Source organism: Coccinella septempunctata, chromosome 9 (assembly GCF_907165205.1).
Source record: "Coccinella septempunctata chromosome 9, icCocSept1.1, whole genome shotgun sequence".
In the NCBI taxonomy this organism is placed as follows: domain Eukaryota; kingdom Metazoa; phylum Arthropoda; class Insecta; order Coleoptera; family Coccinellidae; genus Coccinella; species Coccinella septempunctata.
The window spans coordinates 10,448,084-10,460,395 of record NC_058197.1 but is presented as its reverse complement, the minus strand read 5'-3'; the positions used below and the strand labels follow the sequence as shown (position 1 = coordinate 10,460,395).

General features: G+C 38.3%; 1 protein-coding gene across 1 annotated transcript in view; it reads left to right on the top strand.

The window, feature by feature from the left end:
• Positions 1–12,312, top strand: part of LOC123320314 (unconventional myosin-XVIIIa) — a 119,958-nt gene that overhangs the window by 5,095 nt on the left and 102,551 nt on the right. The window contains exons 2-3 of the mRNA XM_044907610.1: positions 6,000–6,165; positions 9,086–9,633. Coding sequence (XP_044763545.1) covers positions 6,016–6,165; positions 9,086–9,633 — 698 coding nt within the window. The 5' untranslated portion in view covers positions 6,000–6,015. The remainder of the gene's footprint in view (positions 1–5,999; positions 6,166–9,085; positions 9,634–12,312) is intronic.

The window sequence follows — 12,312 nt, the reverse complement described above, 5'->3', positions numbered from 1 at the left end:
TTAAATGAAATAGTACCTATAATAGTTAAGTAGAAGAATATACAGAGTCTTTGATTTGTAAATATATTTCACCAGAGGATTCCTGAGGTCGAAGGAAATACTTTTTTCCTTTACTATTTTTCCCAATTCGGCTGTGTTGAACAAATACAGGGTGATTCATAACTATTGGGACATTAGGCTGTTGAAAATCCATAACAAAGTCAGTTATATCTCATAAACGATTTTATCGAATGGAATTATTTTCGGAATATGATTTTTTGTTGATGTGATGAATCTTCTTCGAACACAAAATTCCACCTACATCTTCCAATTGATCCAGTTTCTTCATTATGACAATTATACATACCATTAAATACCAAAAACTCAGAAAAACCAACCCTTGAAATTAAGATCCGCAAAATTAATCTTAATACAAAACAAATTACAAATTAATGTGTAGTGTCATAGATTTTATTCTTAAGGAAATTTTTTTCCAGGGGTGGCATAGCTCATTATGAACATTTAAAATGTGCCCTAAGCGACCATATTAATTCTATAATTCCTCAAACATTCGCTCAAAAACCTCTAGATTTTAGTCAGAGACGTATTTCTTCTTCTTTTCCTTCTGCGGAAATTTCACCGCGTTTCCCATACGTATTTGGCATCTGTGTCAAACGGAAGAGGAATCAACGTGATACAATGTGTGTTGATCGCAATTAATGTCGCATTGTTCCGGGCCTTTTTTCAACGTTTTCTGTTGACTGATCGAGTAGGCCATCGTTGTTGTGTGGAAACAATAGAACGTCGAGGGGGTTTTGCAACATGATCCGATATTTAACGCTTCTAGTTCTGCGTGTCGAAAGTGATATTCAGATCGCATAGATGTAGAGCTGAAGATGAGGTGTATCCTTCACCTTCTAATGGTTCTAATGGTCCGTTTCTTGGGAGAGAAGGTTGAAACGCTTTGATCGGAATAGGAAAGAGCTGCATGATGTGTACATACAGCAGTGAGGGTAATTCATGATGAGAAATTTGATAAGGTTCACACTGCATGAAATATCTTCTTGATGATTTGCAACTGGTTTTCTCAAGGACGCTGTCGACCTAATTTTGGTTATAAATTCCATAATTTTCAGTTTTGCATCCCAAAGTTGGGATGCGCTGTAGAATATTTTCGTCAAAAAGATCGAAATTTGAAATGATCATTGGCCGGTGCCAGCATACGATATGTACAACAACAAGAATTGTTCATAATTTACTGAATTCTTTTCAAGTATATAGTATATTTGTTGTATTGCCTATCTGAACTTGAAAACTTGTCGAAATTTTACTATTTTTGGGTGAATACGTTTAAAATTATTTCTATTTCACATTGAGAGTAAAGCGTGTTTTTTGGTTTCTGACACTTTGATTTTATATCCTCCTACCGTTCTTCATTTTCGAGTTATTAGCAAAGAATGAAATTTTGTCGATTACGAGAAGTTCTCATAACTTTTTTGTCTTAGAAGTTACAGATCTGAAACTTCAGGCGCTGACAAAAGATTTTTTACCAATTCAAAAATTACGAATTCAATAGAAGTTTGCATTTAAAAAAACGAAAATCCGCCTAATGATTCGAAATGAAAAAATATTTTGTGCTCGTCAGTAGATTCTACGTGAAAAAGTGCCTGTAGAAGGTTCAAGTTTCAGATCTGTAACTTCGAAGACAAAACACTTATGAGAACTTTCTGAAATCTAAATAACTCAAAACCGAAGAATCGTAGGAGCCTATACGGTTTCCACCATTCTTTGTCTCTCTGAAAAAGAGCTAGGAAATGTGTCATCCATTTTCTTCTAGCTCTTATAATTCTCGAGATCCCCTCAGTAGACAACGAATTTTGCCCACCCCTTACATCCCGAAAGGAAATAGTACATGTAAAATCAGAATAGGTATTTTACATTAGCATTTCAAATAAAGGTATGTAATTACAAATTCTTGTGAATTGCTAGATAATTGAGTAATCGAATATCAGATAATTGAATAATTAGAATAACTCTCGGAATAACTATTCCAATCATTCTTTGGTTGCCATCTCAATTGGACCAATTCTGGTAAAGAAATCGTTTCATCTTACCCCAAAACCCCTTCCTACTACGAGGGTGTATTGATATCTAGTTATTCTAGACCAGTTCCATGCATGAAAAAAATATTGCGTTACCATAGCAACGAACAATAACTCATTAGAAGTGTCAGTGTGAAGTTACTTTTTCCTTCACCATTTTTTCCGAATCGTCTCGGTTTAAAAGGTTCAGGCTGTTGAAAAACCATAAAAAAAATATTTTTAGTTTTATCTCACAAACGGATTCATCGAATGAAATAAATTTCGGAATATATTTTTTCATTTATTTGATGAATCTTTTCCGAACACAAGATATCACCCACGTCTTCCAGTTTTCTCATTATGACTATTACGTACCATAAAAATACCAAAAATTCAAAGAACTCAACTCTTGAAACTAAGTGGGACTGTATCTGATGAATATTTGAACGTTTTGTAGAATAAAAGTATTCCTCATATATTTTTTTCGTATAGTGCGACGTTTTCGAGTGATTCGATGTTCAAAAATCAAAAAGTTTCTGTAAAATTGAAAAATTTGGCTGAACACAACTCTGTTTGAATTATCCGCAACTGTGCAGTGTCATAGATTTAGCTAGTTATTCTGAAGGTAAATTTGATTTTCTAGGTGTGGCACAACTGATTAGGAAAACTTAAAATGGCCATAGCTTTTTATCAGGTCCGAATCGGAAAATATGGTATAGGAAAAAGTGTTTGTTTGTACCTCAAGAATCTACTGTTAAAATATTTGTACGAGTCAAAGACTCGCCCTGTATAAAAGATACAGCTGATGAGCTAATGAAAGCTTGTTGAAAAAATCTTTCTATCAACCTGCCTCCTTTCAGGCTTTTTCTCTGAAATTACTAGGTTTAATTTGATTCAATTCGGAGTATTTTATAACAAGATTAGCTAGTCTTATGTAACGAAAAGTGTAAAATCGATCATTATCCTGCCAGTACGTGTCTCGATAATTTGTTTCCGAGAAACTTCCTATACGCATCAGCTGACAGTTATAGACAGATTTTTTATTCGTTTTTCGTAGCCAAAATGCCTTCAAAAGTCACCAGTCCTCCGCTGTCACATGAGACATCATCCGCTACAATATACCTAATTCTACTTTATTCACAATTGTCTGGAGTCCTATCTTACCCAATAATCCATTGCTGTAATTTCCGATATCTCGGTTTGTTGTCCTTGCAAACATTGTAAAATTGCCCTTATCGATCCTTGACTTCGCCCGATTATCTTTCGAACAACTTAAGCCAATCGGCTGGGCTATACAGGCGGCCCATAATTCACTGCTCGCCGCACTACCCGAATTACAGGATAACGCCTATCGCGACAAGTGTCGATAGCGATAAATATCATCGTTGGAAAGTCGTAAATACCAATAATCTAACTGAATATTCAACCATCTGTAGGTTGGTCTGAGTAAAGGCAAATCGAACCAATAAAATGTATATAGACAACGCCCTGGGTAAGGTTTAATTTATGTTCGTGTATGCGTGTCATAATTTCCTCTGATACCTGTCTGACTACCGAGCGTTACTAAATCGAATTAGGTTGAAAATAAGGTGGATAGATCGTTCTTATGTTTGGTCACAAAGCCTCAACAACCTACCCCTTACAGGGGTGGAAAAACGAAGAACCTACAGAGATCTCGATTGGATAGACTTTATCTGTTGCTATGTCTTGAGGCGTACAATAAGGATCTAACGAACAGTGGATTTTCCCAATGATGCAACACTTCATGTACAGGGTGTCCGTCAGACAAGGACACTATACCTTATCTTATATGCCAATCTATAGAAGCTACCGAAGAACTTTTCAAGTCAAATTTGTTCTGGATAAATCAGTCATCAATAATAATTCATTAATATAATACGACTAACTCATTTGTATACAGAGTGGCAATAAAAAGTTACCTTTTTTTAAATGGCAATATAATTCATTCGAAATTTGAATAGAGCTAAAGACGACGAAATCGAATAACTAAAGTTTTATGGGTCTCTGATTGCCTGTTTCGGATTTATTGATAATTTTCAGCAAAATGGTCCAATATTCGAGATACTGTGAGTAGGTTAGGCTATCTTTCCAGCCATAGAATTGCACAATGTCACAAAAATAAGCAAAATCAAAATTCTAGTCCTTTCTATAAACAGATCATTCCTGAGAGGTTTAGAACAGTGTTGCTACATTTTCAAAATTTGCTGTATGATACATCGTGTTGCTAGAAAACAGCAAAAAAATCAAAACCATTATTCAAAATGAACAAGGCATTTATAAAAATAATCGAAAGAACGAAAATCTATTTATGACTGTGATGATATATATGGTTAGATTGAAGAGCTTTTAAATTATGCCATTTCATATGTGGTGTCCCATTTGAAGAAAAAAAAGGAATGATGATGTGGCAAAATGGCTTTTGAGCTTCCAGAAATGATTTGTTTATAAAAAGAGTTGAATGTTCCTAATTTTTTTGGTCAAAAACTGCATTTTGATGGCGGGAAAGATTTCTTACTCATGGTATTTCGAATATTGGACAAGTTTTGCTGAAAATTATCAATAAATCCGAAACGAGAAATCCGACAACCATAAAACGATAGGCAGGGTGAGTCTTTGATTTGCACAAATATTTTAACAGTAGATTCTTGAGGGCAAAAGAAACACTTTTTTCCATCATTTTTTATCATTTCTTCCGAATCGGCTCGGTTTAAAAGATACAGGCTGTGGAAAAACCATAAAAAAAGTCATTTTTGTTCTATCCCACAACCGGTTCTATCGAATTAAATGAATTTCGGAATATAGTTTTTATTTATTTGTTGAATCTTTTTCGAACACAAGATATTACCCACGTCTTCAAGTTTTCTCATTATGACCATTACTTACCATAAAAAATATCAAAAAACTTCATGTAAAATAAAAGTATTCCTTATATTTTCTCGTATAATGAGCCGTTTTCGATTAATTCTATGTTCAAGAATAAGAAATATCTCTGAAATTCGAAAAATTGGGTACTTTGACTGAATGCAACTCTTTTCAAAAGATCCACATATGTGTAGTGTCCCAGATTTAGCTAGTTTTTCTGAAGGTAATTTTAATTTTTCGAGGGTGGCACAGCTCATTATGACAACTTAAAATGGCTAATTTTTTTATCCGGTCTGAATCTGAAAAAATAGTATAGCTATAGAGTATTTCTTTTGACCCCAAGAGTCCACTGCTGAAATATTTGTACGGTCAAAGACTCACCCTGTATATATGATTTCGTCTTGGGTGGGAAGTGTAGTGTTTTTATCCTCGACAATTATGAAATTAATTTTATTATTTTTTTAAGGCAAATATCGAACCGGTTTTGAAAATTCTTGCACCAGTAATACTTCTAAGCTACATTATTCCAGGCTATATTTGATGACAACAGTTATTGTTGAATGTGTTATGATGTATCATAAGTCTAAAAGTTCGTAGGTTTGTTAGTTTATTGTTTGTCCGATTTTAATGGGGATTTCCCCATAGTGTAGAGAATTTATTAGAGCGAGTTTTCTTGTGAAAGTCATTTCGCTCATTCCTAGAAACTAGACCGTTATCAATGTTATCATTTATCATCTTTCTTCTGAATTTTGTGCTGAAAATTGTCTCAAAGAATCGGGTTGGACATACATATTAATGAAAAATTTGTTGTTTAATTAAATGTCTCTCCGACTGGCCGTCCAACAGAAGGATTTTTGTGTGGATTTTTACTAGATCGTACCACTAGAAAATTGAAAAAATGTATCTGAAAAGTAGCGCTCAAATTAAAAATGATATTTTTCCTCTTGCCTCGATATCCACAATTCACAGTTTTACGTGCACAATCTACACTTGACCCAATTTTCGCCTTATCTAATACCGATATCACACTTTGAGGTTTTGTTCTTTCTGATACAGATAAGGGCGAGAGAGAATGTTCAACTTTATCAAGAAGGCGGGTACCGGAGTTACGTACGATAAAGATGACAAAGAGAAAAGGAAGAGGGAGAAGAAAGAGAAGAGGGAAAAGCAGAAAAGAGAGAGGGCCAGCTTGTCTACAGAGGAAATCCTGAGACTAGACGAGGTGAGAATTTAAGTTAGTAATTATCAATGCAATGATCTGTTTAGAGTTCCATGTTTTCTCGCCCTAATGATATCTCTTGATATTAGACTCTACTAATTGAAAAAAGATTATGAATACAATTGAAACATAAAGGAAATTGAAGGAACTTCAACTCCAGACATAAGCTAAGTGAAATTAATTTGAAATACGTCTAATACCAACAGACATTATTGCTTTGAACTCAGGAGCTTCAACAATTTTCAAACCAATAAGACAAGATGTTCACAAGTGTAGTATATATATATATATATATTGAATCTAACAAACTGGTAGACGAATCACAAATTCAACCTGAAATTTCTCATCCACATCGGTGTAACGTTTTCAAAATGTTGTTTTGATGAATTGAATCAAAGTCTCCGATCCCAGAAGTTTAGAGTATTTTTATTCTGAAAATGGTAATGCATTGACACCTTGTCCTGAAGATCGTGTAGTTTACTACTCGGGCAAGATAATCAACTTCAATATTGATACCAAAATCGAGTGGTATCATCGGGAACCTTCCCTATATTCTGCAGATCGTCGAGTAGAAGAGGCATAACTCGTCCTGTCTTCGTTTATTGATCAATCTGCCAGTACACAGCGGTCCCATTTTCATGAAATGTTTTTTGAACAGGTCAATGCACAAGTCAACAGACTCAGTTCTTTCCTCTCAAGGGCCAGGAGTTTTTTGCCTCACTTTCAGAGGACGGCCTCCCAATGAGAGATATTTGGAAGACTATTATCTGTTTAACCTTCTAATAAAAAAGTCCTTGAAGAGCTAGTTCCATACCAACAAAAGCTCAGCGGGTCACCTGCTGCCCCAGTGTGTCTGCCTCCTCATTTACTGGAACCCCTGCGTGTGCCGGACAAATATCTTTTAAAACGTTACAAGAGCCCAGCTCACGCAGTGCTTTCCTGCATTCGCTGACTCAATAGTAGTTTATATCTTCTTCAGAAAGGTATTTCACTGTTCCCTGAGTGGTCCATTGAAGGATGTTGATCCTCCTCCCACCAGCATGCCATTTCATTATTACCATGAACTATAGAAAGACCTGGCATTCGGCAGAGATGGTTTATTCGATTATTTACTCTGAGATACAAACTTTGACCGATCTCATGGAGAATCAAACGTTAGAAGGGCTGCTTTGCTGCTGTCAGTAGTAGTTTACATATTCTTCAGAAAGGTATTTCACTGTTCCCTGACTAGTCCATAGAAGGATGTTGATCATCCGCCTACCAGCTTGCCATTTCATAACCATGAACTAGAATGACCGGGCATTCAGCAGAGATGGTTTATTTGATTATTTACTCTGAGATACAAAGTTTGACCGATCTCATGGAGAATCAAGCGTTAGAAGGGCTGCTTTGCTGCTGTCAGTAGTAGTTTACATCTTCTTCAGAAAGGTATTTCATTGTTCCCTGACTAGTCCATAGAAGGATGTTGATCCTCCGCCTACCAGCTTGCCATTTCATAACCATGAACTAGAATGACCAGGCATTCAGCAGAGATGGTTTATTTGATTATTTACTCTGAGATACAAAGTTTGACCGATCTCATGGAGAATCAAGCGTTAGAAGGGCTGCTTTGCTGCTGTCAGTAGTAGTTTACATCTTCTTCAGAAAGGTATTTCATTGTTCCCTGACTAGTCCATAGAAGGATGTTGATCCTCCGCCTACCAGCTTGCCATTTCATAACCATGAACTAGAATGACCAGGCATTCAGCAGAGATGGTTTATTTGATTATTTACTCTGAGATACAAAGTTTGACCGATCTCATGGAGAATCAAGCGTTAGAAGGGCTGCTTTGCTGCTGTCAGTAGTAGTTTACATCTTCTTCAGAAAGGTATTTCACTGTTCCCTGACTAGTCCATAGAAGGATGTTGATCCTCCGCCTACCAGCTTACCATTTCATAACCATGAACTGTAGAATGACCGGGCATTCAGCAGAGATGGTTGATTTGATTATTTACTCTGAGATACAAACTTTGACCGATCTCATGGAGAATCAAGCGTTAGAAGGGCTGCTTTGCTGCTGTCAGAAGTAGTTTACATATTCTTCAGAAAGGTATTTCACTGTTCCCTGACTAGTCCATTGAAGAATGTTGATCCTCCTCCTACCAGCTTGCCATTTCATTACCATAAACTGTAGAATAGCCTGGCATTCAGCAGAGATGGTTGATTTGATTATTTACTCTGAGATACAAACTTCGACCGATCTCACGGAAAATCAAGCGCTCGATTGAGCGCTAAGAAGGGCTACGTTGATGTCAGCTTCCAATAATTCGGAATCTCCGCTTTCCACCGTCGCAAATCAGTCAAAAGCTACTTCATGAGATTGTTCGATAGGGAATTCTCCCCTGAATTCAGCATTCCGTTGATCGCAGGCTCTAGATGCTTCTCATTGACTTGTTTGGTGAACATTCGAATAGAACGTAGTTGAGTGAGGTCCTCATACCTTTCGTGCATTCAGGAAACATCAAAATTTCCCAATTCCTATGATAAGAGGAGCCCCTTCGAGGCATTTCTGTCAGCGTGTCTTCGGATCCGAGTGTCCCTTACTTAATGTGCTAACCAAGAAGAAGACCAAAAACCGCAACGCAATCGCGGTGGAAAGAAATCCATCTTCGCCTGTCTTCTACTGCGCAATTGCCGGAGCAATTCTAAACCATAGAAAAAGAAGGATAATAGTGCGTACTCAGGATTGAAGCGCCCTCATTGTCTTGTCACGTTTTTATGTTGTGTGAAATTTGAAAAATCCGGTAGAGTTAAAGGTAGTCTAGTTTCAAATGTGTCCTCACAAATTACTCAATTTGACTGTATATTTTGCTCAACACACATTCTTAGTGAATCAATTATTCATCAGACGAAAGAGCCCTCTCCCTCACGTTTCATTTCCAGGTTAGGAAATCCCTGAAGATCGGCCGGAGGAAGGAGAAGGAGAAACTGCCGTCCGGCATAACCGCCGACTACACCGCCGACTTCCTGGCCAGCCTGGAGCGCGACGACCAGACCTCCTACACCATCCAGGACTCCCCCTCGCACGCCGGCCACCTCCAGGACGGCTACACGCAGAGCGACAGCTCCGAGACCAGCCTCAACTCGCTGAACCAGCAGCGGCTCAAGGCGCCGCCCGCGCTGCCTCCCAAGCCGCCCAAGAGGGGCATCCTGAAGGCGCCCAGGGCCGCGAGGACCGGCGGCGGGGGCGAGAACGGCAACGCGGACGCGGCCGACCACGCGGACCTGGCCAGGAACACGCTGCGCAACGAGGTGATCGAGTACCAGAACCTGCAGAACGGCAGGACGAACGGCAAGGACGTGTCCGAGCAGCTGCTGGTGATCACGTCTACATCGCCCAGCGGCGACTCCTTCTCGGACACGACGAATTCGAGTTTCGCCACGCCGCCGTTCTCGTTGAGTCCGATCGGGGAGTCCCAGGGGTTCCATCGGTGAGTTGGATGTTTGTTTTTCGGTAGGGCGGTTTCGCTTCTTGTCGGTCTAGTTGATGCGAGAGTCACTTTTAACCTTTATCCAGCATCAGAAATAGTATTTTCTTCCAGGACGATTGTGATTAGAGGTAGAGGTGTCAGTTCCTCTGCCAAATGCTGATAAATTATCTGCTCAAACTGTTACAAGAGCTTTTGATCCGAATTCTGGAGCGCCAGCTTGCCAGCTATTCCTTATAGAGAATCTAGCAAACCTACCTTGGTGGCTCCTGGTCGGAGACATGGTTCTTTGATATACAGGGTAACTATTCAAGGTGTAACGTGGTCATCTCGGAGAAAACTTATCTCGAGCGCCAGCTATTCTTTTCACTAGGAAGAATAGCAAACCTACCAGAGTAGCTGCTAGTCGGAGACAGAGTTCGCTGTTATCTAGGGTGGTAGCGATAACGAAGTAGTCAAAATCAAATTATTGAAAAGTTTATTCACACCTTCGGAAACTGATTATATATATATATATACAACGGAAATATGTGTAGGTATGAAATATGAGCGAATCTATAAGCGAACATACATTCGGGAAATTTTATCCGGTGACGAGCACTTTATAAAGTTTATACCGGGTGCAGTGAAAAATCAAAGGTTCAATAAAATGCGCCAACCAGAACTGACGGAATGAATACTAAGGACTTACTATACGGTATCGGGATGTAGTTGTATTTCTCCAGAAATGAAACACAACCAGGGCGGATCTGTTCAAGACTTTTATTCGCTACCCCAAGGGCTATAACGCACCATGACTGATAGCGAAGAAAAGGTCTATTTTTATCGCAACTACGGGATTTCACTGACGACGAGCGGTATCTCTTATTCTCTACCCTCGTCTCTACCCCAAGGGCTATAACGCGCCATGACTGATAGAAACGAAGAGACTTCTATTTCAACACTTATGACGCGGGAACGCGAACAGGGGGTTGACGGGACTTGCTCTTCACTACCCAAGGGTTTACGCACCATGACTGATAGCGAAGGGAAAAGTCAGACTCGCGAAACAGGGTGAAGAACGATAAAATATAACAGAAAGCGATACAGTACAGCAGTGTCAAAGAAGTAACCGGTGTAGGTCTAACAAAGAAACTGAACGGTGAAGACGGGGACCTACCTCCTTTGTTTCAGGCACTCGCAGAAAATAAATGAAAAAAACTAAGAATTAATCCCTAATAGCACTGATACTAGCAACACAAAATTATTCTTAAACGGCGAATCGCAGAAAGCACGGAGCATAAAACTAACTGAAGTGAAAGAGCAGTAAAAACGACTGAAGTAACAGATCAAAAGTAAAAGTCACCACGTGAAAGACTGAAGTAAAAGAGCCAAAATCACCGTCGCGGGGGAAAATTTGCTTTTATAGGCAAATCCCCCACACGTTGAAAATCTGAAAATTCCAGAATACGACAAGAATGAAAAACGTCGTCAGCTCCGGTTTATCGCATATCAACATCAGAAAAACGTCGAAATCTTCAACGGCATGCAAGAAAAACAACGTTAAACACAGATAAACGGTTTTTTTTTACATTTACTCTGCCTATCGGAATGAACGTACGGAATATTTGAGAATTAAATATTTTCAAAGGCGGAAAATGTAAAACGAAAGGAATGCACTAAAATGAACTCCAATTTTCCTCGGAAAACTGGGGTTCATTACAAAGGTCAAGATTCGAGTTCACAAATTTACCAATTGAAAGAAATATAAATTAGCATCAGTCGAACAAGATAACAGTTAAATAAATGAAAATAACACAGAGTTAAACGATTCTTCTAATATTATGACAGCAGTGAAAAGTGCGGTAGCTGATCAAGAATCAAGAACGAATTACCCGAGTAAGGGTACTCTTTCATATCCTACCTGAAGGGATAGGAAATGGAATGTCTTCCATGTGCTAAAAATGGTGAAATTCGTATCGTTTAAAACGTCTTTGCTCCGGCTTTTCGGTACTGACGAACAAAAACGCGATCATCTCCGAATTCATAATGTTTTTACACAGTTCTGCATCGTTTTTGGAAAAAAAAGGATGAAAATGTTCTGGAATGTTCGCGGTTTCCTACAATTTCCGACTCTTGTATGGAAATTGAAAATATAACAATTAGAACAAAAATGAAAAACAAAAATCAATTATTTTAAGATGAAGACGAATTCAAAATTAAAATCAAACTTCATTACACTGTATTGCTTGGAGTGCTATCTTATCCATTTGGATAAGATAGCTATATTTAGAGGTTTTGGTTCTTTGAGGAGCCCACTGTTCAGCTTACCGACGAATCATACCACAAACTGGTGTTTCCAACTTATTTGCATGATTGTCAGAATGTATACTTACGTTTCTCACCTTTCTTTTGACGCCCCCCATTCTTTAGCTCATTCTTCTGTTCAAACTGGAGGAATAGAGAGTTACTTCTCTATGTTCACGTCAGCTGTTTATGAACTACCGCCTTGTAGTTGGCAAGTGAAGGGTTATTTTCAATAAGATGTCTACTTTTGAGGTTTTAAAATAAAAATGATGAGACCATATCACACCTCCAGGTTTGCAGGAACATACAATTTCGATGGAATTTTCCATTTGTCATCCAGGAAGAATGAATGCTGACCATGGTTTCGACATTATTCGATCTCGTCAGAGAAACACA